At 38.8% G+C, this 27864-nt stretch overlaps 1 protein-coding gene across 17 annotated transcripts in view; it reads right to left on the reverse strand.

Moving 5' to 3' along the window:
* Positions 1-27864, reverse strand: part of ADGRL3 (adhesion G protein-coupled receptor L3) — a 762953-nt gene that overhangs the window by 169884 nt on the left and 565205 nt on the right. For 11 of the 17 annotated variants that reach the window (XM_045572137.1, XM_036415171.2, XM_045572109.1 and 8 more), the window contains 2 exons: positions 3840-4142; positions 1489-1592 (listed from right to left, as the gene is read on the reverse strand). In XM_045572137.1, the coding sequence (XP_045428093.1) occupies positions 1489-1592; positions 3840-4142 (407 nt within the window). The remainder of the gene's footprint in view (positions 1-1488; positions 1593-3839; positions 4143-27864) is intronic. The other 6 variants (XM_045572088.1, XM_045572102.1, XM_045572101.1 and 3 more) reach the window with 1 other exon arrangement.

Consider the following 27864-nt stretch of genomic DNA (forward strand, 5'->3'; position numbering starts at 1 on the left):
CCTTTTGGCATAAATGCACATCTGGTCTCTGTTTGTAATGAAATCAATGCAAAGCCCCACAGTGCATTAATAATAAAAATGTTCGACATATTGCAACCCAATAAGCTCTGCAAACTAGAGTCTGCAAAAGGCTGTCACGTGTGTGTACACTTTTAACACTGATAAATGATTAGGTTACAGAACATTTATCAAGCTGCTTAAGATTCCAAAGGTAGACTGTTTTTATTGTAATTTTTATTTCCACAGGAAAATCTCTGTGTTATGTATGTTATAAGCTTTTGCTTGCTTGATTTATAATATCTCTTGGACTTTTTTATCTGCAGTTCACAATACCTTAGAAATTGTATCCTATATAATAAAAGCCTAATATGCAAATCAACTGAACGGGGGAACTACTGGTCACTATGACCTCATTAACCACCACAGGGCAGTCCCTCAACACAGGAGCTGCCCCCTGGTGGTCAGTGCACTTCCACAGGAGGAGCGCTGCTCAGCCAGAAGCTGGGATCACAGCTGGGGAGCACAGTGGAGGAGGTGGGAGGTCTTTTACCTCCAAGGCAGCGCTAAGGAGCAGTGAGCAGATTGGCAGTAAGGAGTGAGGGGTCCGGAACTGCGAGAGGCAAAGGTTGGGTTGAGGGACCTCAAATTTTGTACACTGGGCCTCTAAGTTAATAATAAAATTATTAGCCGAAACCATTTGGCTCAGTGGATGGAGCATCGGCCTATGGACTGAAAGGTCCCAGGTTTGATTCTAGTCAGGGGCATGTACCTTAGTTGCGGGGGTGTGCAGGATGCAGCTGATTGATGTTTCTCTCTCATCGATGTTTCTAACTCTATCCCTCCCCCTTCCTCTCTGTAAAAATATCAATTAAATATATATTTAAAAAATAATAAAATTATTATTAGTAGTACTGCTTGGCTTAGAAGCAGATCTCAAAGTTACCCTTCAAGAACAAGAAAATTCCAGAATTACCGTATTTTTCGGACCATAAGACGCACCAGTTTTTAGAGAAGGGAAATGAAGAAAAAAAGATTCTAAAACAAATAGTGTCCTAAAATATTTTATGTGCATTAAAACCCAACATCACAGTCATAAACACATGTAATCAACCCTGTAAAGTAAACAGCAGCATTTAGAACCATTTCAGAGCCGGGCAAGCACACAGAGACCACACAGAGCCGGGCAAGTAGAAAAATCTTTTTTTTTAAAGTATATGTGTAGGCTATATTTGGACCATAAGACGCAGGGACTTTTTCCCCCCCACTTCTGGGGGAAAAAAAGTGCGTCTTATGGTCCGAAAAATACGGTAGTTCAGATGTTGACATTCAATCTTAAATTAAATAAAACTGAGAGACTCTTTCAACTTTTTTTTTTTTTTTTTTTTTTTTTTTTTTTTTTTTTGTAATCTTGCTCCTGTTTATAGCAGTGATGATCAACAACACAGGGTCCAGGTTTGGCAGACCTTCCTTGCAGGTCACATGATTTACCTTCTGTGTGATGTGGTTGATCCAAGGGGAAGAGCAGTTGCTAAGATCTGGCCCTTGGGGATCCCAGATTCCATCCGGAGCCAGGCATAGATACGTTGATACTCCTAAAATAATGAGAGAAATAGGTCTGTCTTAGAAATTCAAACCATTTTCCTACCAGGACTGTATATCCATGCTATGCTGTAATATAAGCAAAAGTAAAAATGAGATCATTACACTAAGATAATATCTATTATAACACTATGCCCAGTACCTGGCAAGTGACTGGTTAGGGAGAAATGTAATGCAACAAACAAAAAACATTCAATATTTTCAAAGCACTCGCTGGTAACTATGCCAGGTAGGGGAAATACTCCATGAATTAGATGGATATGGTACCTGTCTCCAGGGAGCCGACTGCTTGCTTTCCAGAGCTAATGGAACAACTGAATCTTACAGAAATCTGTTGGCCAGTTGGCAGGGTTGTTTTGTTTTGTTTTGTTTTTTTTAAAATAACGTGGGAAAGGGCATTCACCGAAAATGGAGGAAAAAATGCCGTGTTTATGTGGCTTCGAGTGTTTTGAACAGAGGCCTACAGGATAGGGGCATTGTCTAATGGCGTAGGAGAGGTAGGCAAAGCCAGCTCATCAACTCCCTTGTCTGTCTTGTGTGGGTGCTGGGAAAATCAATGAAGGTCATTAAGCAGATGAGAGAAATGAGCTGATTAAGGTTTTAGAACTGCCACTGTGGCAGCCTCACGGAGGATGAGTCTGAGGGAGCGACGTGGAGGTTGTGAGGGGGTTGCAATAATTCCAGTGGGAGACTGGGTAGGCCCCAACAGCAGCACAGGAGGAGGGTCAGAGGACAGGTAAAAAAAATAAAATGTAGGCACAGTCAGGTGGGAGAGCTGCAGAAGGCTTCCTTTAAATCTCTTTCCCAGTTTTCACAGAACAATGAGGACACAGTTCAGGTTTTCAAAGTGCTTTTAAATAAAGCATTTCACTAACTTTTACAACCAACGCCAGAAGTAGGGGTTTGTAATACTATCAGTGGGTCCTCAGAACTAATGGGACGGGGCTAGGAGAGTTTTCTGATTCCACTGCCACACAAGGCTTTAGAACTGAACATCACCCCGCTTCATAAAGGCACAAAAGTTCCATTTAATTTTATTTTTCCCATAAAGTGTTAAAAACTATTCAGAAGATAGATTTCTGGATAGTTTTTAAACACTTTATGGGAAAAATAAAATTAAATGGAACTCTTGTAAAAATCAAGATACCTCTGGCCTTCCAATTAGTTTATATACCATGGAACTTTTCTCAGAGAAACGTGATTCCTTAAAGTAATCAAATCAATAACACAAAATGCTACTATAGTGACATCTATTGTGTGTTTGCCTCATTTACACACCTTATGAATAATGCAAATTTTATTAATTGTATTAAGAAAAATTTCTTGAAGATCAATGTATGTAACAATAAGAAAATCAAGCCATTTCTGGTTTAAAAATTGTACGAATCATATGGTTACCTCTTGAGGATATTATGAATCTTATCAGTAAAAAAGGTGGAAAGAGCTGTGTAGTTCTTAATTGTCCCTTAGTGAAAATGCCAGATTGCTCTTGTTGAGCCTTTGACTATTAAAGGACAGCTACAACGATTGGTAAAAAAAATAGTCAGACTTCTCTTTTGTTAACATTTAGGTAGTTTCAATGACTGTCTTCTAACAGAGAAGTGCTCAGTCTCTCTTTCTGCAATGACCACTTAGGCTGGTGACAACAGTGAGCACGAGCCCCCTGCATTCCAGTGATTTCTCTCTGGGCCGCTGCATAGAAGAGCTGCTGTGGCCACGGCTGGTTAGCTCAGCTGGTTAGAGCACTGTTCTCATAGGCCAAGGTTGTGGGTTTGATTCCCTGGTCAGGGCACATACAAAAATCAACCAATGAATGCACAAAAAAGTGGAACAACAAATCTCCCTCTCTCATTGGTGGTGTCTCTCTCATTAAGGAAAACACACACACGCACACACACACACACACACACATGCACGCACGCACACATGCACACATAAGAACTTGCCTCTCTGGGGTAGCAGGGACATTCATGGCCTACATGTACTAAGTGTAACTCTATCCAGAAACAACTGCAGACTATGGATGAAAAGTACTGATCTCATCAAAGTCTCACCTGTTCCTTCTTCAGAATGCATTTTGAAACTCTGAAAATACACTTCATTAAGTTGTCATTTTGCTGAGTACCAAAAAGGAGAGGTAAAAAACAAAACAAAACAAAAAAACCCAAAAAAACAAAACGCTTAAAAGGCAAGCCAAAGTAGCCACACATCTTTAGCCCCGTTCCACAGGACAGACTTACCTATGGTTCCCGTGGGGCACGGCTGCTTTGCCGTCTGTCCTTGACGGGTCTTAAACCACGTGATCTCCCGGGCTTCCACAGCCTCACAGCTTTCCTCCTGAGCTGGGATCTGGGATGGCGCGGATGGCAGGTGCGTGGTGGTGTCATCAAGCACTTCCACAGCTGGCGACGGTGTGCTGGTACTCCGGTTCCTTCTCCCTGATACTGACGGGGTGGTACTCCTGGCGGCACTCAACGTCGTGGTGCGAAGGGTGGTACTGGTGGTGGTGCTTCCCATGCCAAAGGGTCCTGTGGTAGAAATTTCTGGAATAAAATTCAAAAGAAAATTCCTACATCGCTTGTTCATAGTAGGATCTCAAAACGTCCTTAGAATGTAGACACCATTCTTATTTGACAGTTCAGAGTCTTATGCCTGGGAGAGATAAGCCAATAGGAAGGGATCAGAGCGGGGCTTAAATACGAAGACAGCCATGTGACCAATGCCAAACATAGACCTGTTTATGGTTCTTCTCAACTCAAACCACAAAAAACAAATTGTAGCACAATTCAACTCTTCAGTAAGCTTCTTAATGCTTCCTGCCTTTTATACAATTAGAGGATTAAAACTTAAAAGTCCTTTCCTTAGAATTTTCAAACCTGCTATGGACAGGGAGAGAGCAGAAACAATCTTCACACGTTAAGTATAACCTGCATTGCTAAAGATGCAGCAGATAGGAGTAAGACAAAAAAAAGAAAAAAAAAAGAAAGAAAAAAAAAAGAAAAAAAGAAGTTAAAGTGCCCCTGAACTAAAAAGGAAAATGCAATTATAGTCTCCTTAACACAAATTAGAGTAGCTCTATGATCTACTCTGATGCACTTAAAAATGACCCATCCTTTCAGAACTTTCAAACTTGACATTTACTAATGTAAAGCCTAAGTAGTTTCCAATTAGTTGTGTCCATAAATTATTTTCTATGTAGATTTATTTAAAAAGCGGAAATGTGTATTTCAGATTTACATAAAAGTAAAGAGGTTTCTTGCCTTCCAGATGCACTGGGCCCACCAGAGGGAGCCACAGCTGTGGATCACTGAGCACTCCAAAAAGGATACTTAGGGCCAGTCACAAACAGCACCTGACATTGGCCTACACCAGAGACTCCCCATGTCCCCCCAAAAAAGCCTGGGAGTCCTTGCAGATCTTCCTAATACACAGAAACAAACCCAAACAGGCAGCCAAAAAGGGGAGACAAAAAACAAGTTCCAAATGAAATGACAAGAGGAATCTCCAGAAGAAGATAAATGAAACTGAGACAAGCAAATGATCAGATACAGAGTTCAGAGCAATGATTATAAGTATGAATGAGAAAAGATACAGAAAGTATGAAAAATGACTAGTTGGCAATGAAGAATGACATAGCAGAAACAAATAATAGATTGGAAGGAATAAACATCAGGTTAGAGGATGCTGAGGGTCAGATAAGCAAATTAGAAGACAGGGTCATAAAACTTCACTAAATCAGAAAACCAAAAAGATAACAAAAACAAACAAACAAACAAAACAGGACAGCTTAAGAGAGCTGTGGGACAACATAACAATAGCTACATAAAAGGTGGGCCAGAAGGTGAAAAAAGTGAGCAAGGAATAGAGAATCTGTGTAAAGAAACAGTGGCAGGAAACCTCCCTAATCTGGTGGTGGTGGTGGGGGGGGGGGGAGTCACATAATTTCAGGAGGCACAGAGAGTCCCAAGCAAGAAGAATACATATAGGCCAACACCCAGACACATAATAATTAAATCCCAAAAACTAAAGTCAAAGAGAGAATCTTAAAGGCAGCAAGAGAAAAGCAATTTGTTACCTACAAAGGAGCTCCCATAGATACCACAGAAACACAAAGAATTGTAAGGAAAATACTATGAACGAGTATTTGCCAACAAGTTGCACAAAGTGGACACAATGGTCAAATTCATAGAAAAATACATTCTTCCAAAACCAAATCAGGAAGAAGCAGAAAACCTGAATAGGTTGATAACTGCTGATACTGAAGCAATAATAAAACTACTCCTAGCAAACAAAAGCCCTGGTCCTGTTGGCTTCACAGTAGAGCTTTACAAAATATTCAAAGAACTAAGACCTATCCTTTTCAAACTATTCCAAGAAATCCAAGAGGAAGTAACACTTCTAAGCTACTTTTACCAGGGCAGCATTATCCCAATTCAAAAACAAATAAAATCACTGCAAAGCAAGGAAATTACAAGCCAATATCCATGATGAACATAGATACTAAAATCCTCAAATCCTCAACAAAATATTCGCAAATCTGAACCAGCAATATATCAAAAAGATTATACACCATGACCAAATGGGGCTTATCTCAGGAATGCAATGCTGGTACAATATTCACAAATCAATAAACATGATATGTCACATAAACAAACTGAAAGATAAAAATTACATGATCATATCAATAAACACAGAAAAAGCATTCAAAAAATCTAACAAGACATTTAAAAAAATATATATTTTATTGATTTTTCACAGAGAGGAATTGAAAGGGATAGAGAGTTAGAAACATCAATGAGAGAAATATCGACCGGAATCGAACCTGGGACCTTTCAGGCCGACGCTCTATCCACTGAGCCAAACCGGTTTTGGCTCAACAAGTCATTTTTATTAAAAACGTTCAACGGAGTGGGAATAGAAGGATCATATATCAATATAATAAAGGCCAAACCTACAGTCAACATCATACTCAATAAGCAAAAATTAAAAATGTTTTCCTAAGACCAGGGACAAGACAGGGGTTCTGCTTTCACCACACTTATTCAACACAGTACTGGACATCTTAGCCACAGCAATCAGAAAAGAAGAAGAAATAAAAGGCATCCAAGTTGGAAAGGAAGAAGAAAAACTATCATTATTCTCAGATGTCATGATATTGTACATAGAAAAACCTAAAGACTCCACCAAAAAACTACTAGATTCAATAAATGAATTTTGCAGTTTAGCAGGATAGAAAATTAACAACCAGAAATTAATGCCAATTTTATACACCAATAATGTACTCTTAGAAAGGGTAAATAAAAAAGCAACCTCATTTACCATTGCAACCAAAAAAAAAAAAATTAAAATGGTTAGGAATAAACTTAACCACGGAGGTAAAATGCCTATATTCTGAAAACTATAGGAGATAAAGAAGTGGAAGAATATAGCATGTTCATGGGTTGGTAGAATCAACATAATTAAAATAGTACCCAAAGCAATCTATAGATTCAATGCAATTCCTATTAAAATGCCAATGGTATATTTTACTAGTACAGATATAAAACAAATACTCTAAAAATTTATATGGAACTAAAAAAGACCTTGAATAGCTATAGCAATCCTGAGAAAGAAGAAAATTGGAGGGACCACATTACCAGTTATTAAATTATACTACATAGCCACTGTAATCAGAACAGCCCAGTACTGGCATAAGAACAGGCACATAGACCAATGGAACAGAACAGAGACCCCAGAAATCGACCCAAGGCATTACACTCAATTATTATTTGACAAGTGAGACAAGAGCATACAATGGAGTCAAGACAGTCTCTTCAATAAAGGTGTTGGGAAAATTGGACAGATACATGCAAAAAAAAAAAAAATGAAACTACACTATCAACTTACACCATACACAAGAATAAACTCAAAATGGACAAAAACTCAAATGTTAAGTCATGAAACCAAGAAATTCCTAGAAGAAATTATAGACAGCAAAATCTCAGACATCTTTCATAGCAATATGTTTGTGAATACCTCTCCTAAGGCAAGGGAAAACTAAGGGAAAAAGAAACAAATGAACTACATCAAAATAAAAAGCTTCTGCACAGCAAAGAAAACCCATCATCAACCTGAAAAGGGAGCCCAGTATATGGAAGATCATATTTGCCAATGATACATATAATAAAGGTTTTATACCCAAATTATCTAAGAACTCATACAGCTTAACAAAAGACAAACAATCCAATAAAAAATGGATAAAGGACCTAAATAGACACTTCTTCAAAGAGGACATACAAGAGGCTAAGATAATTATGAAAAAATGCTCAAAGTCACTAATCATCCAAGAGATACAAATCAAAACAACAAGGAGATACCACCTCACACTTGTCAGAATGGCTATCATCAACAAATAAACAAATGTCAAGCGCTGGCGAAGATGTGGAGAAAAGGGAACCCTTATGCACTGCTGGTGGAACGTAGGCTGGTGCAACCGCTGTGGAGAACAGTATGGAGTTTCCTCAAAGAGTAAAAATGGAACTCCCATTTGATCCAATGATCCCACTTTTATGAACATACTAGGAGCCCATTGCAGGAAGATTCCTGCCAGCGGCCACCACAGCCTCTCGAGCTGCCACCACCACAACCTCGCAAGCTGCCACCAGCTTGGCCCGCCCACCCACCACTGCTGCTACCATTGCTGCCATTGTGTCCTGCACACCACCCTGTCCAGCCAAGCTGCTGCCACTGCCACTCACTCTGTCCGCGCTTTCCCTCTGGCAACTACCTTGCTTTCCACTTTCCCTCCCTCTTCCTTCTAAGCTGTCTTCACTCCTCCCTCCCTCAGTATATGCAAATTAACCACCATCTTTGTTGGGTTAATTTGCATACTTGCTATGATTGGCTATGGGCATAGCTAAGGTATAGTCAATTAACATTTTTCTCTTTTATTAGTGTAGATTCTAAGAAACCCAAAACATCAATCAGAAAAAATGTATGCATCCTTATGTTTCATAGCAGCACAATTTACAATAGCTAAGATCTAGAAACAGCCTAAGTGCCCATCAGCTGTGGTACCTTTACACCATGGAATACTATGCAGCAGTAAAAAAGGAGGATTTCTTACCCTTTGAGACGGCAAGGATGGAGAGTATTAGGCTAAGCAAACTAAGCCAGTCAGAGAAGGAAAAGTATCACATGATATCACTTATATGTGGGATATAATGAACAAAATAAACTGGCAAACAAAACAGATCCAGAGACTTAGAAGCATGAAACAGACTGATGACTCTCAGAGGGAAGGGAGATAGGGGAGCAGGGGAGCCAGAAAGAGATTAACTGAAGAATTTCTATGTGTATATGCATAGTCCATGGACACAGACAATAGTGTGGTGAAGGCCTGGGGGTGGGGGAGGCAGAGTGAAGGGAGTCAGTGGGAAAGAAAATGGGGACTTATGTAATACTTTCAGCAATAAAAATAAATTTATAATAAAATAAAATTCAATTTTTCTCAGTTCATGACCCAAAATCTTTATTTATTTTTTTTTTTAAAGTGGTGGTTAGGTTTCTTGATCAGATATTACAGATTATTAAGCCAGTAGTGTATTCAAAGAAATGTCCTACGCATATTGTGGAAGTAATCATCATGGACAAGTCATCTTTCTGGGGAAATATAATCATATTTGTTGGGAAGCATGAGACTTGGTTAGAAAGTTTGTAAGGAGGACGTTCTGATAAGAGGGATGTGTGTGGAAGGCAGCCTGCCCTGTTTATTGGAATCCTGACTTTGGGGAGACTTGGGGAAGTGTCAACGGTGGTGCTCCGAATTATTCCTTGACCTTTCCAAACAAGTCTGCAGGTGCAGATCCCTGGGTGTTTACTGGAATCCTTATACTTGATCCCTGGATGCTCTTGCCTGGAGGACAATGTAAACACACGTGTCCTCTCAAGATTACTCACCCTACTGATTGTATCTAAAGATAAAAATTTCAATAAAAGCCTAATGAGGCAGGCAATTGAGGCTGTGCTGGTTGCTAGAGCCAGGAGCCTCTTAGCCCTCGCTTTCACAGTCAAACTGTGTCTGAATCATCTGTTCATCTGTCGTTCAGGGGCTGCTGGTCAGCCCCGGCACATATTCCCATCATAGGAAAGCAATGGTACACGTACACAGCCTGCATTTCTAACTGTAAGATTAGACATTACTACTCTTATCCTCACTTACTGGCTGTAAGTCTTTGAGACGTTAACTCCAGCCAGATTCAAAATAGCTCATGTTTAAGGAACAGAAAGAGTCCTGGGTGCTTGGTATCCACATCTGCTTTCTCTAACTCTGCTCTCCCAGAAGTGATGCCAAATCTATCACAGTGTATTGGGTGTATATAAAGCTTCCCAAAACAGTATGAAGATGGCATGGCTTCTCAGAATGTTAAGTCATTGAAACTGCAGTGTTTTCTTAAGTGATGCACTTGTTATTTGTCTTCATGCTAGTTCTGTTTCCTGCCCCTCTTCTCAGCTTACCTCCTCTTTATCTTGTGATTTCTCTATGTGAACAGTAGAGCTTTTATTAGTTCATACTAGAGGCCCGGTACATGAACTTCATGCACTGTGGGAATGGTCCCTCAGTCCAACCTGCCCCCTTTCACGGACTGGGAGCCCTCAGGGGATGTCCAACTGATGGCTTAGGCCCGCTCCCCCGAAGTTGCAGTCTTGCTTCCCTCTGCGGGAGGTGACTGAGCTGATCAGGGGAAGGCGCCAGCCCCATCACCCCGCTGCTGCTGCCCTGCCAGCCACCGAAGCTGCCAAGGTGTTTTCATCAACACAGACTCTAGTCTCTTCACCACGAAAAAAAACAACAACAACTTTCTTAAGGCATTTTCAAGATGTATCCTTCATAGGATATGACATTTCTTTCTTTTTTTTAACTTCATCTGAGGATATGTTTCCATTAACTTTTAGAGAGTTTGGAAGAGAGAGGGAGAGATAGAGAGAAACATCAATGTAAGAGGGACCAGGGAATGCCCCAACCCAGCAGCCCCACGTTCTATTCGCTGAGCTTCCGTCTATGGGCTGGGGTATGCTCTGAGTTGTGCCAGCTGCATGCCCTGGGCCTGGCAGGCCTGCGTTGTGTCCGCTGGGCTGGAGGCATGCCCCAAGCTGTACAGAGGTGGCTCAGAGCACATCCACAGCCCAGCAGCCCTTCCACCCTCTGTGGCCTGGACCCTATGGGTGCTGCCATCTTTGTCTTGGAGTGATGGTTAATTTACATATTACCCTTTTATTAGATAGGAAGTGCTTTATTCAAAGTTCACACATGAAAGCAGAGTATCTTTTTCCTCAAGTGTTATTGATTCTGCCTCACTCCTTTCTTCTTCTCTTTCCCCAGTCACAATTACCTGTTCAGCCCATCACTGTCAATGGACGAAAACAGCAGCTAACCTTTTCACTAATGACAGTAATTGCAGAGCAAAATGCCAATACTGGCAATTCAGTATCTATTTTTGCAAAATAAAAATTCAGGATCCCCAAAATAAAACGACTGGCATTAAACATTTAACACATCTCAAATATAAAATTTTGCAACATATTCTGAAATAAGTGTAACTGAGTTCTTAAAATGACGTACCGTTAAAATATGATCCTAACAGACAGTATGCCTATAAAAGTACTTAAATGTTTCTAAAAGAAAACATGAAATTAAGAAAATGTAATGACAACTTGAATACTGACCGACAACGGCTGCAGCATGGCATGGAGCTCCAGATGCTGGCCTGCTCCTGGAACCCCGAGGCACCTTTTCCAGGACTGGCCTCTCCCAATGAACTGCTCCTGCTAACCATTTTTGTCCACGCATCCCTTCTTTGGTTTTGTGAGACAACGAACTCGGACTCAAACACCACATTTTGGTTTCAAAAAACCATTCTCTGTCTTTTGCCAGAGGCACCTCACGAGGTATACACTGGACTATGTGACTCCCCATGTTAAAATCCTTCACTGGCTTCTGCCTGCCTTCCAAAAAAAAAAAAAAAAAAAAAAAAAAGGCGAGGCTCCATCCATTTCTTTGCTCCTAAAGCCCCTGGTGAGTGTCTCCAGCTCATCTATCATGCTTTTTCATCTTTTAACTCCACGCTTAGAAAGTACAAAATGGCCAGCTGTTTCCCAAAGGCACCCTGCTCTTTCTACCTCAGGGCCTTTGCACATGCTGCAGTGCTCCTGGGCACATTGCCACCTGGTTAACTCCGGGTTAGCCTTTTCAAATTTCCACCCAGGGGCCTTTTCACTCTTACCAAGGTGGGGTTCTAGTCACATGTATACTGCTCAAGATTATTTTCTATGAGCCTTGTATCTGATCAAGAATAAATACGCTCTTAGTCAAGATAAGCGAACATCAGGGATAGGTAAAGAAGGAAGGAAGGAGGGACGAGTTGTCCAATTTCACAAAAGAAAGGAAAGGATACATAGAGGGAAATGGCCAATGGGAGAGCAGAGCTAAGAATCCCTTCGGATGACAGGCTGCAGAGGTTGTTTTATAAATGCATTTACTCGACATTGAGAAAACCACCTGACAACTCAGTCAGAGACAAGCCGGGAGGACACTGGGCCCCCTCTTTCTCAGAATGACTCCATCTTAGCCAGACCTCATTTAAACGGACCGTACTCTTCTGAATCAATAATACCAACAAAAAAAGATTTTTGAAAAGTTCAATCTGAAATACATTGCAAGGACTTCATTTAACACAGACCCCCTCCTATTAAGGCTCAGCATACAACTCACTTCCTTGGCACGGTGCCACAGAGAGATGTCTACAAGCAGAGTCAGATCATTCTCTTTGAGTCGAAGCGGAATAAAAGTCAGATTTAAAAGTTGTCCCTGATCCTCATCTCTTCCCTTCCATTTACCACTGTGTAAGGCTCCCAGGGGCTCTGCTCAGTGCCAGTTTTTGGCAGAGTAAGTACGGGTGATATACAAGTTGTCACCGGTGCCCCAGAAAGAACTCGTCTTACTGCTAGGCGCTGTGAGAAAGATCTCGATTCGCTGAAGGGGCACAGCAAAAACACTTTGGCCGGGTTCCAGCCTGCATCCTACGCCAGGAGAGCCTGTCCTCTATTTCCAGGAAGGGAGAAGTAAAAATGACACTTTTTCTGTGACCCTGTTATGGAATTTTACCTGATGAGGTAGCGAGTAATGAAATTATATGGTATTGAGTTCCTCATGTGCTTGTGTATCAAATACAGTTTACTGTGTAAAAGACAGTTTTCTCTGTGAGAGACTGCTCACATAAAAAACCTTATCAAAGTGATGCAATTTCCCTCATCACTTTGTCATTGTGCTTTTACAGATGAGCACTTTTACAAAACTCACTAAACAAAACTTCAATTAACATTTCCCCCCTCCCCTCCATAATTAACCTGCTTGCAAATGAAAATTTTAATTATCCCGTTCCCTGAAATGTATAGCCCATGGCTTATTTCACTCTTTATTTTGATTTATTTTTAATTTTTTTTTCCTTCAGTCTGCCTTAAAAAGAACAGATACAATTTTCAATACTATTACAGGTTATAGTTTGTGGGATACACTAATGAAAAACAGTAAAATACTCAACATTTCTATAGTGCTTTGCATCTCGCAATGTCTCTCTTTTCCTTTATTATCTCACTAAAGGTCTGATGCATGAAATTTGTGCAAGAGTAGGCCTTCCTTCCCCCAGCTGTCGGCACTGGCTTCCCTCTGGCACCCGGGACCCGGGCTTCGTTCAGAAGGACAGAAGGATATCCAGAAAGAGGTCTGGCCTAATTAGCATATTATGCTTTTATTATTATAGATTGAATCTAAAAAAATATTCAGACTAAATGTAACTTTGAAGTCCTAATCTTATAAATGAGAAAACAGTCCAGCTAGTGTTGCTCAGTGGTTGAGCTATGACCCAAGTACCAAGAGGTAACTGGTTCAATTCCTGGGCAGGACTCATGCTAGGGATGTAGGCTCAATCCCCAGCAGGGGGCCTGCAGGAGGCCACTGATTGATGTTGATGTTCCACATAGATGTTTCTCTCCCCCTCCCCCCTTTAAATCAATAAAAACATATTTTAAAAAAATCATTGGTATTTGTCAGGGCTCTGCCCAGGCCTCCCTTAAAAAAAATATAAACAAATGAATGAACAAATGAATGAACAAACAAACAAAAAACACATGAGAAAACACAGTGTCCCATGCATCATAATCATACATGTAGTACATACACAGCGTTTCCAGATTCCATATTCGGTGTTTTTCACAATATGCCATCAAAAATTATATTCACGGGGGGTAAGAGGGGAGCAGGGGAGTGGCATTGGCCTAAGTGGGTGTGGTGGTGCCCTGGTCTTCGGCTTGCTTCCTCAGTTGGGAGCCGGAAGGCTGAGGCAATGTATCTGAGAACATGCTGCAGTGACCCTGCAGTTTCTCCAACAGTTTCATTTCTCGGCTTTATCTCATCTGGTTGGGGAGCTCCTTAAGGACAAGCCCGAGGCCACTGGACTAGACTCTAGTGAGTGTTGAAAGACCTAAAGGCCAGGTCTTCACTTATCACAGTGAGGAGATGGGAAGGTGAGGAGTGACTCAGGAGAGATTAAGTGATTTCCCTCAAGGTCACATAGCCACTGAGTGAGTACAGGGCATTATCATTTCAAAAAGGATTTGCCTACACCTTGGAATTTTAAACTGCAATTCCTGAAGGTTCCCTTAATCCCTTTTGAAATTTGGATCTACGGTTATGATGTCCTTGGATCCTTTGTTTCACTTTTGAACTCTTTGAAAACGGTACCAGAGGCTTCAATGGTGCATTGCAACCAGCTCCTAGGAGGGCCTCACAGCGCCTCCTGCCTAATTTAAAAAAAAAAGCTTTAAACTGGGATAGACAAAGCTGTTATTACAAAGTAAACTTGGTCACTTTATAGTTAAAGAAATGATACCACAACTTAGGGAAAAAAATGATATTCTGATTTCATGCATTCCATAAGTTTTCCATAATGCTTTAAAAAGATAGCAATTCTAATGAAGCATTACTATCCTTGAGCACAAATCGGATTTTTGGGGGGATGGACCTTGTTATGCATTTAATTATTTTCACCCAAAATGCCAATTTTGAGGTCCTGACACACATCTGACTGTATTTGGAGAAAGAAACCTTGAAGAGGTAATTAAGACTTCAAGGGAGGGGACCTAATACAATAGGACTTGTGTCCTTAGAAGAGGAAGAGTTATGAGGGGTCCACTAACACACAGTAATGGCCATGGGAGGACAGTGAGAAGGTGACTATGTGCAAGTCTTTGTCATTGGTGATATTCTGACCTCTTCCCATGAATAACGAATGTCCTTAATGGCATCTAGAATGGTGAATCATTTCCAAAAGTTTTCAATTTACTTTGCTCAGATATAGTAGAGGAATCACTATCTATGGCAGCTACATCTTACAAAAAATGTATTTATTAAATAATAAGACTTGAAAGGCAAAATTACCCCTTGATTCCTGAGCTTCGAAATGGATGTTGTGTTAGCAGGCATGAACACATTAATCTTGTACATCTCCCTCCATGCTCTTGAGTGCCCAAGTGCATTGTCAATGAGAAGGGGTATTTTTGAAAGGAATCTGTTTTCTGTGCAAAGGTCTCTACCATGGGTTTAAAATATTCAGTAAACCATGTTGTAAACAGACGTGCTGTCATGCAGGCTTTGTTGTTCCATTTATAGAGCACAGGCAGAGTAGATTTTGCATAATTTTTAAGGGCCCCCGTATTTTTAGAATGCTAAATTAGTTATTGGGTTCAACTTAAAGTCATCAACTGCTTTAGCACCTTACAAAAGAGTCAAGTCAGCCTGCCTTTTGAAGCTTTGAAGCCAGACATGGATTTCTCCTCTTTGGGTATGGAAGTCCTAGATGGCATTTTTGTCCAATGGGAAGCTGTCTCAACTACATTAAAAACCTGTTGTGTATGTAGCCACCTTCATGAGTTACTTTAACTAGATCTCCTGGATAACCTGCTGAAGCAGCTACATCAGGGCTCGCTGCTTCCCCTGGTACTTTTTATGTAATGAAGACAATTTCCTTCCTTAAACCTCATGAACCCACCTCTGCCAGCTTCAAACTTTCCTTCTGCAGCCTTTTCACCTCCAGCAGGCTTCAGAAAATTGAAGAGAGTCAGAGCCTTGCTTTGGAATTGGTTTTGGCTAAAGGAATGGTGTGGCTGGTTTGAGCTATACAAACAGCTGAAATTCTCTCCATATCAGCAATAAGGCTATTTCATTTTCTTATCAGCTGTTGCCTTCACTAGAATAGCATTTTGAATTTCTTTTCAAATCTTTTCCTTTGCATTCATAACTTGGCTAACTGGGACAAGAGGTCTAGTTTTTGGAATTTCAGTTTCTTTCTTTTTTTAATAAAATACTTTTATTGATTTTTAGAGAGGAAGGGAGAGGGAGAGATAGAAACATCAATGATGACAGAGAATCATTGATAGGCTGTGTCCTTCATGCCCACCACTGGGGATTGTATCCACAATCCAGGAATGTGCCCTTGACCAGAACTGAACCCAGCACACGTTAGTCCGCAGGCTGATGATCTATCCACTGAGCAAAACCAGCTAGGGTGGCATTTCAGTTTCTGACATGCCCTCTTCACTAAGCTTAATCATTTATAGCTTTTTATTTAAAGTGATACCTGTGACTCTTTCACTTGAACACTTCCAGGCCATTGTAGAGTTATTAAATGGCCTGATGTCAATATTGTTGTGTCTTGGGTAATAGGGAGGCCCAAAGAGAGGGAGAAAGACATGGAAATGACTGGTTGGTGAAACAGTGAGAACGCACACAGCATTTGTAGATTAAGTTTGCTGCCTTATATGTGTGAGGTTCCTGGTGCCGCAAGGCAATTACAATAGTGACATCAAAAATCAATGATCAATAGACTTGCTCAGAATAGGGTTGACAGAAACATTCAATTTACAAAAATTTGGTATCTGCATAACACAATAAAGGGAAGTGTAATAAAATGAGGTATGCCTATAGTAATATACATAATTATTTGAAAACAAAATGGCAGTATGAATTTAAAGTACTTGGCAAAGTGAATGACAGAGAATAACAGATCCATAAATATTGACTATAAATAATAATATTGCTACTTATTCCTTAATTCAACCAAGAATTACTGATTTCTTACTGATTACTAACTGCTATTGTAAATGGTGGGGATACAGAAATGAATTAAACGAAGGCAACAACAACAACCAATCCCTGTCCTCATAAAGCCTACAGTTTGGTAGGAGAGATGAACAATATATATGATGAAAAATTACAATAAGTATATTAGATTTTAAAAAGTGCTAAGGGTAAGAAGAGGGAAAAATAATGCAGGGAGAAGTAATAGGAAGTATTGACGCAGGGTAACTACAATGTTTATAGGGTGTCAGGCATGGTCTAGGTAACAAGGAAGACCTGCTGGAAGTGGTAAGTGAGAGATGCAAATAACTGGTGAGCTTTCCAGGCAAAGGGAACAGCATCTGCAAGCCTCAGATAGTGAAGTGCCTATGTGTGAGGGAAAAGCAGTATGAAATGAGGTCAGAGAGATGATGGAGCCAGCAGCACTTAGGGCTTTACAGGTAACGTTGAGAACTTTGCCATTTACTCTATCTGGAGTGGGAAATCACTGGAAAGTTCTGAGCCGAGGAGTGACATGATCTGACTTAGGTTTAATAGGTCACTTGGCTTATTATGTTTAAGAGGTACTGAATGGGAGGAAATAGGGAGAATAAACATCTACTTGGATGTAGAGCTAAGGTTGTAGTGGCTGTGATGATGGTGATAAGAATGTTAAGGGACACATCCTATATAAAAAGAGGTAACATGCAAATTGACCATCACTCCAACACACAAGATGGCCACCCACATGTGGTCAAAGATAGCCGCCCCCATGTGGACACAAGATGGTTGCCACAAAGTTGCCAGCAGGGGAGGGTAGTTGCGAGAAGCCAGGCCTGCAGAGAAGGGCAGTTAGGGGTGACCAGGCTGACAGGGAAGGCAGTTAGGGGCAACTGGACCAACAGGGGAGCCGTTAGGTGTCAATCAGACTGCCAGGTGAGTGGTTAGGGAGTTATCAGGCTGGCAGGCAGAAGTGGTTAGGGGAAATTAGGCAGGCAGGCAGGCAGGCAGGCAGGCAGGCAGGCAAGTGGTTGGGAGCCAGAAATCCTGGATTATGAGAGGGATGTTCAACTGCCTGTTTAGGCCCAGTAGGATCAGGCCTAAAAGGCAGTCAGACATCCCAAGAGGGGTCCCAGATTGGGGAGGGTGCAGGATGGACTGAGGGACACACCCTATCTGTGCATGAATTTCATGCACCGGGCCTCTAGCACGTATATAAAAGAGCATGGAGGTGATAAAAACAGAGTAAGTAAAAAATTGGAGACTCTAGTATATTAAATACTGGAGAGAGGAAAACATGGCTTTTAAATATGAATACGATGATCCTCATTGTCATATCCTAGGTGCTCAATAATTATTGGTTGAACTGATAATTTTCTTTTTGTTTTAATAAAAGAAGAGTTAGATCTTCTCATATAATTCTTCTTCAGCTCCCTCTCAATTATACTGTTATTTCTTTAAAATAGAAACAACTACATATATATGTTGCCTTCAAACAGGAAGTTTTATATTTTTTCTATGAGAATACTCCTGAGGATTCCTGAGTTATAACCAGCAAAGTTACTTTGGTGTTCTCATTACTGTAAATTTTCTATTAAGTGTTCGTTTATGGGAATATCAAGTAAACCTTGGTAGTGAAAAACCATATAAACGAAGTGGAAAATAAATTCAACTGAATTTGAGCTTACTGACTTCTTGACAACCAGTAAAACATTCAAGGTGAGTAAATAGTTGAATTGCTGTTAGGATTTAGAATAATTCCTTACTTCTAGCTTTGATATTGTAATTCATTCCCCTGGTTTTGACATTAATGTTACCTAGTTCCTGGAATTATTGCCTGATATTTGCAGTGACATATGTTTTATTATTAATTTGTGAAATGTAGTTTGCCTATGAAGATAAAATAATCCCCAAATACAGGGGTTATGCATGATTTGTTTATAAGTATGAAGTTACATTTTAAAAAAAACATCCTCTGTTTGGAAATGAAATACTTAAAGTGAACAGTAAAAAGGAGTTCATAATTTAAGCTCCTGTTTTTTGATGTCTGTTTTTAAGAATGTAATTTTAGTAACTTTGTTCCATGGCGGATGCTTAAAATACATATATTTGCCCATCCTTTTTACAAATGCATAGGTTTCTAAGAAACTGATCAAATAGAAGGCCCTATTTCAGGGTAGTTACTATTATTTGTTTTGTTGTTTATAGTTAGAGTCTAGGAAAAAAAGGAGGATATATATATATTTTTAAAAGTAACTCAAATAATTCTTAAAAACAACAACAACAACTCAAAGCACTGATTTTTCATCAAATAAACTGAAGAGTGACATGAGCAGGAGATCCCACTAGCTGCTAGGATGGGAATAGAAAGAAGGTGGCATAAAACATGGTCCCTCTCCTCAAAGAGCTTATAGGTGGGCAGGCTCATTTGATTACGGGTTGTAGAAAGCCAAAGCTTGGCTCTTCACTGTGCCCACCATCTAACACTAGTGAGACCATTAAACAATTCACTTTACCAGGTGATTTAATACCAAAGAAAAGAGCTGTGCCCTAGCCAGTTTGGCTCAGTGAATAAAGTGTCGGCTTGCAAACTGAAGGGTCTCAAGTTGGATCCTGGTCAAGGGCATATGCCAGGTTGCAGGATTGATTCCCAGTAGGGGTCATGCAGGAGGCAGATGGTCAATGATTCTTTCTCATCATTGATGTTTCTATCTCTCCCCTCCTCTCCCTTCCTCTCTGAAATCAATAAAAATATATATTTTTAAAAGGCTGCATAATTGGCTTATAAATGATTCTTAATTTCAAGTAAAAACCACAAAAATATTGTAATTCCATCAAGATCACTAATTTATTAGCATACAGATTATAAACTTGATAGATAAGTCATTCTGCAAAGAACACATTTATACTCTACAAAAACAGAAATGTGCAAATTTTTTCATCTTACAGCACACACAAACTAATTACAAAAATTCTGTGGCACAACAAAAATATATGTTTTTGCAGATCTGAAGAAAAATAGTTATAATTTTGATCTACATAAAAATCTTAACAATAGTAATTAACTACCCTTTTTACACCTAAGTAATTAAAAAAAAAAAATCAGGTGCCTATACTTGTATTCAAGGATTTCTGATACCAAGAGTTAGCCAATTAGACACTTGACATTTTATTGGTCAAGTTTATGCAACTTGACCAGTAAAATGCAACTCTATTATACAATTTACATATTTATGGTTCAAGACAGGGCGTTTAGACCATATGGCTATTACTGTGTCGGATATTTTCATTTTTTAATTTGACAACCTGAGGGAAAGGAGGTCAGTGCCCCTGACTAAGTAGTCAGGTATTGCATATTTTAAAAATTCTTGTGGCACACCAGTTAAAAATCACTGCTCCACAACTTTTCCTGACTACAGGAAAAAACTAAAATTCCAGTCGTTTTTTTATGCACTTATGCTACCTGACATATATTAAGCACTCAATAATGCATGATGGGTAAGAGACAAAATAAATACCTATGCTGTATTTTGATAAGTATTTTCAGGATAACTGTATACTACTGTATCTCAATCACATTGAAATTTTGATAAAGTTGGATTAAAGAATTTGATCACCCACTACAGATTAAGAATACTTAATATACTAGAGTATCAAATTTTTACTTATACAATATTAATAGCCATAATACTAATATCAGAAATCATAGCTCTCAAGAAACTTAAATATTTATGTAGATAGTACTTCTTCATAATTACTTTCACCTAAAATAAAGGAGAGGGTGTATGAATTATCTATGTTGACCTGAGGATTAAGTGGTTGAATGATTTACCAAGGTATTTTCTGTTTCAGATTCAGGAATAGAATTGATAACATTTATCTTTAAGCCAATGTTTGTCTCTAAACATTAGCCAAATGTTTTCAATTAATCCTCAAGTTGAGAATTTAGCAACATCTCCTCACTCACATATGCACCAAATAATTTATTTTCTTTTAACATTCATGCCAATCATGCCTACTTATCACCTTCCAAATTAATAGAGTAATAAAAACTGCCCCATTTTACTTTTTCCTTTTTTTTAAGGAATGGAGTTGCATATTCCATAAAGAATGAAAAATGAGTCTATGAATCCAATTGCTTCTGTGGGAAAAATCTGCTCACAGGATAATGATTTTCAGGTTTCTGTTAAAAAAATCCTACAAAACAAACGAACAACAACAAAAAAACACACAAAAAAACCCCAATGATAATTATAAATATGCATATCACACATATATTTCAAATAGCTAGGGAAACAAGTAATAAAATAGCTATTGATTATACTGGACTTTTCTACTCCAAAAGAACTTTGTTCATTTTCGAGATACCTGTGAAGAGACTTTGAAAGCTTTATAAAACTGCATCTACTGTATTGATGATAAAAAAGGCAGTGAAGTGTCCTAGAAAGAGCATCAACTTTAGGTTCAAATATTACTTAATTATCTACTAATCACAGTGTAGTTTTAGGCAAATTACTATTCTAGAAAGTAATATATATATTATATATATATGTGTGTGTGTGTGTGTGTGTGTGTGTGTGTGTGTGTATAATTATATATATATCCTTATCTTTAAAAATGTGGATATGTGGATGTCTATATTTACTTTGACAACACTGACATATAATAGATAATTAGTAATCACATTATTACAATCAAATGTAATTATCCCAAGTTTCCATCAACTCTGTTTCAGGACAGCTATAAGTAGGCAACTAACTTAGGGAGGTGAACTATTTACTGCACTTATATAATAAAAACGGAAGACAGCCAGCAAGAAATAAAAATAATAAAGTTTATCTTTATCTCAATCTCTGAGGGACAATTAAATACCCGATAATCTACCACCTGCTTTATCCAAACCATCTTTAGGAAGATATAGCAAACTGTTACTTGCACTTCAGTGGAAAGCAATTTTTAAGAAAAGAAAGAATAAGGTAAATAAAGAGAAAAGCATTGCTTCCAAATCACTGGCCTACTGTGTGGTATTTCAAAATTTGAGATAGGATTTGAAGGCATAGAGGATATAACAAGTCTGTTTCCAAAAATAATTCAGTACTTAGCTTCCTTTCTCCTGGCAACTGCTTTTATATCTTCCATTTCTATAGTTTCCTCCTTTCAATATTGTATATAAATAAAACCACAAGCATGAAACCTTTAGAGTTTGGCTTTTTTTCACTATTGCTCTTGAAGTACACCCGGATGGCTGCGGCTGCCAATAGTTAAGTCATCTCCCTGCACCATCCATGAATGGCTATAATCTGACTTTCACCTTGTACCTGGAGTGATCTTTGAAAAATGCAAATCTGATCTTGTGGCTCTTTAAAAGCTCCCAAGTGATCTTATTATAAATTTGAAATCCTTAAAGATGGCTTAAAAAGCCCTCTAATCCTCACCCTGCTACCTCTTAAGGCTCCACTTAAGCCTTGAGGCCTCTGCTCTCTCCCTTCTACCCAGTGTCTCAAAAAGGCCCTTTCTCATCTTCAGCGATGCAAACACTCTATTCTCAAATATTAACTACTTTTCCTTCCACATGTCACTCCCCTTTACATGGTTAAATCCCTAATCCTTTCAATATACGTGATTTATATTGATTGCAAAGAGACAGCGGGAAAGAAATAAAACTGTTATTCTGGAATACTCATATTTGCATAAAATGTGTATTATTTTAAGAGTGTAACTTAGAATAAAAATTCAAGATTTAATCATTCCTGGGAGTGATAATTTTTTACATCACTAGCTAGGCTAGGGGTCTCGAACTCAATCAGAGAAGGGGCCAAAATCTAAAATCCAGCCTAAATCGCGGGCCGAATGGTTTACTGAACAGTCATAAACTGTCATTGTGATGGAAACGCAGCGGAGTGCAGTGATGACAGCGCGGTGCGGGCCACATTGCAAGGCCTGGCGGGACGGATTTGGCCCGAGGGCCTTGTGTTTGACACATGTGAGCTAGGCAGAGGCATAGGAAGGGACATCTGCATATGAGTACCACCTCCCCCACTTTCTAGTGTGAAACTCTGGCAGATCTCTAAGCCTGGATGACTATTATTTCCTTATAAACAACTGGGTAAAGTAAATGTGTGAATAATAATGTAATATTGCACTTCAATACAGTTTCTGGCACATAATGGGCGCTTAATAAATACTGTGTACACTTGTGAGTATATAAGACACACAAATGGTGCAAACATATAAGAAAGTTCTTTGAAGGAAATAAAAAAATCCATTTGACTATATGATTTCCATGACCCTAAGAATTACACATAATAGAATTCTGAACTCTTCTCTGAAAGTTAGAAGTACACTTGTATCTACCCTAGTGCAATTTTATCAGTCATCATATGTGTTCAATATCACAGAATATGTCTTACAGTATATCTAATAGCTCAAATAGCATGTGAAAGAAACTAGTTATTTGTACATTTTAAAAGTAAACAAATGGATAGAAGATTCAATGTAATCATATAATTTTTGTTCATTAATATTTCTGCCTCCTTGCCTAACAATGAGTCTCTTTAATATTACAGCCTCACCACTGAAACTAATTCCCAACACTGTGTAGAAATTAATCTGGTTTGTATTAAAGGCAAAGGAAAGATCCAGCAAACACTCAAAGTAAAAGTAAACAGAGAAATTTTCCCAGCAAGGATTCAGTAAACACAATTTATTACAACAAGCTAAACTTAATTTATGGTAGAGATTCAATACTTATTCTTCTGTTATGTAACTTACATTACTTTCAGTTATTGTTATTCCACTTAACCTATTTGTAATGTATGTGTTAATGCAGAAGCACCTTTACCTATCCGTAGGAATAATGAAGAACCCAGGATGGCTTTTCTGCTCTCAAAATCCCCCTTCTCCAACCCACAAATGATGTGAAAATTCTTAATACAGAGCTAGAAAATGAAACAGCCAGAGGAGAAGGCAAACAGTGATAAAGTACAGCTCTACAGGAAGGGCACTTTGATGTTAATGTAAAATTCTACACAAATAGAAAGTATGTTGATAGTGATTATGTGACAGTCATCTGTAGCACCGCCCCCCTAGTTTCCTCAATGATAATAAGTATACCAGCAGGTTTTTAACATGTAGCCTAATACAGTTTAATAAATAGCAACACATTTTTAAAATGCAAAAGCAAATAGATAAGAACTGGCCTCTGGCGGACAGAGTTCTAAGCATCCTCCATGATTCCTACCTACGGGTATTCCCACTTGAAGTAACTCTTTATCCTTGAGTGTGGGTGAGATCTGTCCTTGCTTCCACCCTACAGAACATGGCAAAGGTGGTGGGATATATGTGACCATGTACACAACTGACATTACCTATAACTATTACCTATAATGCTTGTCTTATGAGGAGATGTTCCCTTCTGGCTTTGAAGAAGCAAGCTGCCATTTTGTGAGCTGGCTACAGAATTTGCCAGTGAGTATAAGGGGCTGGGGATAGTAGTCAACAAGAAATGGAGCCTCCTGTTTGACAGTCCACAAAGTCCTGAATGCTCCAAGGACCACAAGAGCTTAGAAACAGATTATTTCCCAGTTGAGCATTCAAATGTGAACCTATCACTCTATATATAGATTTACAGAGGATCCACCAAGGCTGGGCCTGGACTCCTGACCCAAATATCTGAGATGACAAATGTGTCACTAAGTTTGGGGTGCATTGTTATACATATACCAATAGATAACTCAAGCCTAACTCTTTTCCCCCTCCAGTTTGTGAATTAGAACATAGAATTCAGGATATAATTTATCTTCCTATCTTTTTATTTAGAAAATTAATTCCCAACCTTGGTACTATTGACATTTTAGGACACATAATTCTTTGTTGTGTGGGTGTGTGTAGCAGGGAGTTGTCTTGGGCGTTGTAGGATGTCTACCAATGTCTTTGTACTTTATACACTAGATGCCAGTGGTACTACTTCCAGTTTTGGCAAATACAAACACCTCTAGAAATTGCCCAATGCTATTTAGGGGCAAATCACCTGTTTGAGAATCAGATTTACAGGATTCTCTTTATTTACTCTGATATGCATTTGTTCATAACAGGGCTACTGCATGCTGTTAAAGGTTTTAGGATCTCTTAAATATATATTAGTCCAAACATAAATGGCTGGATGGTTGCTTTTCAATTTGTGAATGTCTCACAGCCTGTAAATAAAAGGAAACTGAATGGCTTTCGAAAAACTCAGATCATGCCTTTTCAGTTTTAATGATTCAAATACTTCTAAGATGTACTTATACAAATCACACATTAATATTTTAAAATTGGTTTTCTTTTGTTGTTTTACTTAAGGAGAACATGCATCCCAATTGTATGCTTGAATTGGGTCAAGGGTGGGGTGAGGGTAAGTTGGTAAGAGAAAGAGAAACTGTAGTGGCTTCATGCTTTCTGATTTCAGAGATTACACTGCATGGAATGAATGCTTCCAGCCTCTTGTTTACTACATTATATTTGCCTTCCAAAGATGTTCAAATGCCTCTAGTGTCCGGTTGCTTTCTGACTGAGAAAGCTGAGAATGAAACTTCTTGCTTCATTACCACTCCATTCAATGATCACAAATTTACAGCTTTCACATAAGCATACCACACAGATGTGTTCTCAAGTTAAACACTTAAGGAAGGAATCATGAAAAACAAACAAATCTGATCTTTGAAACTAGTTTGTATCTTCCCCTTCCCATTTGTTATATAGTTGGATTCACATCATTAACATGCAAATTATATTTCACTGAAGTGCATTTTAAACAAAGGACTGAAAGCAGGGCTTGTGGTTTCTATATGGACTGACACAAAGATTTTGCCTTAAGAATGTAAAAAGTCTGATGACTTTATATTTACACTAGAGGCATGGATTTGTGCACTGGTGGGGTATCTCGGCCTTACTTGCGGACATCCCTTGAGGGGTCACGATTGCAAGAGGACATAGACCAGGCCGAGGGACCCCACCAGTGCACAAATGGGCCAAGGAGGGACCCTGGGAGGGCTCCAGGGTGTGTCCGGTCCATCTTGCTCAGACTGTAAGAGGGTTATAGGGTGTATTCGGCCTGTCGGTTCACCCAGTCCCAATTGGCTGGACTTCAGCAGCAAGCTAACCTACCAGTTGGAGCATTTGCCCCTAGTGGTCATTGCACATCATAGCAACTAGTTGAATGGTAGAACAAACGGTTGGACACTTAGCATATTAGGCTTTTATTATATAGGATTTTTGGACTAAATAATAATTTTTAAACTGAACAAAGGAAATTAGTACTTTTCTTACCTTGCCCATGGACATTGCTTAAGTTACCCTGATTTTAGTGTGAAAATATTAATACTGCTGTAAACCAAGGAAAACTGAAAAACAAAAAGTACTGCTTTTTAAAATGTTTGTTTCTTTCTGAAGACAAAATGTTTTACCTTGCCAGAATTTCTACTCATTTTTAAAAAATAAGATAAACGCTGAGACTAGTAACTGACTTGAGATAAGATTACATAAAAATTTGATCGAAACGATGGGGAAAATATAAAGAAATAATAAACTAAGTAAACCATCTAATACATTATATATCCTTACATATACTAAATATCACCAATACCTCTAAGTATATGATAATATATATTAGTATGAAAAAGGATGGGAAAACTAAAAACAGTTTCAGAGAACCCATTCTAGGAAAGAAAGAGGGAGAGAGGTGGGGGAGAGAGAGAGAGAGAGAGAGAGAGAGAGAGAGAGAGAGAGAGAGAGAGAGAGAGAGAGAGAAAGAGAGAGAGAGAGAGAAAGAGAGAGAATATCCCCTGCCTTCAAGAAGGATACACAGTAACAATGATCATTACATAGCCCTGCTCACCTCACTTCTATGGTTCTCTCCTCCCTATAGAATATCCCATAAACTCCTTAGTGTGTCTACAACACATCCTTATAATGGGGTTCTCCTTTCCTCGATAGCCTTATTTATCATCACACCCATGAGCTACCCTCTGACCCAGTGCTTCAGTGTCTAAACACACCAGGTTGTTTGAGATCTGGTTGTGTCTATCAATTCTTTTATGTGACAGTACAGCATGACTCAGTACTTCGTTCTTTTGAACTACTAGACAATATCCTATTTATGAATGTACCACATTGTATTTATCTACTCATCTATTGAGGGGCATGTGGGTTGTATCTATTTTTTATCTGCTATGCACATTTGTGCACACTTTCCATGTGGACATATGCTTTAATTGTTCCTGGATATACTCCAGAAAGGGTAAGTTCTGGATTATATGGTAGCTCTTTGTTTAACCATGTGAGGGACTGTCAGACTGTTTTCCAAAGTGTTCACACTGTTCTGTCATCCCCCAGGGGCATAGGAGTTGTTTCCATTTCTCCATATCCTTAATAACACTTAGTTATCTGTCTCTTCTATTGTAGCCTGTCTAGTGGTTATGAAATGGTAGCTCATTGTAATTTTGATTTGCAAGTCCATGATGACTAATAATGTTGATGATCTTTGCATGTGCTATTGGATATTTTTATATCTCTCTCTCGGAGAAATATCTATTCAGATCCTTTGACCAATTGTTATTTGGGTTATTTGATTTTTTATTATATAGTTGTAAGAATTCTTTATATATTCTAAATATATGTCTCTTTTCAGATACTTGATTTGTAAATAATAATCTCTCCAATTCTGTGGTTATCTTTTCACTTTCTTGAAAGTGTGCTTTGAAATGGAATTGTTTTCTATTTTGATGAAGCCCAATACATTCGTGTTTTTTGTTTTCCTTTTGCTTGTGCTTTTGGTGTCATATTGAAGGAACTGATGCCTAATCCAGGACCATAAGATTTATTCCTGTGTTTTCTCCTAATAGTTTCACAGGTGTAGCTCTTATATTTAGGTTTCTGAGTTAATTTTGTATATGCTACCCTATGAGTCCAACTCCATTCTTTGGCATGAGTATATCCAAGCGTCCTAGCCACATTTGTGGAAAAGACTATTACTCTTTTCCCATTGCATTGCCTTGTCCTTAACTTTTCCTATGTGGTATACTGTTACTCATCAAAAGAAACACAGATTCTGCTCACTAAATTGATAATTATAGAAC

Source organism: Pipistrellus kuhlii, unplaced genomic scaffold, assembly GCF_014108245.1.
Source record: "Pipistrellus kuhlii isolate mPipKuh1 unplaced genomic scaffold, mPipKuh1.p scaffold_m20_p_1, whole genome shotgun sequence".
NCBI lineage: Eukaryota > Metazoa > Chordata > Mammalia > Chiroptera > Vespertilionidae > Pipistrellus > Pipistrellus kuhlii.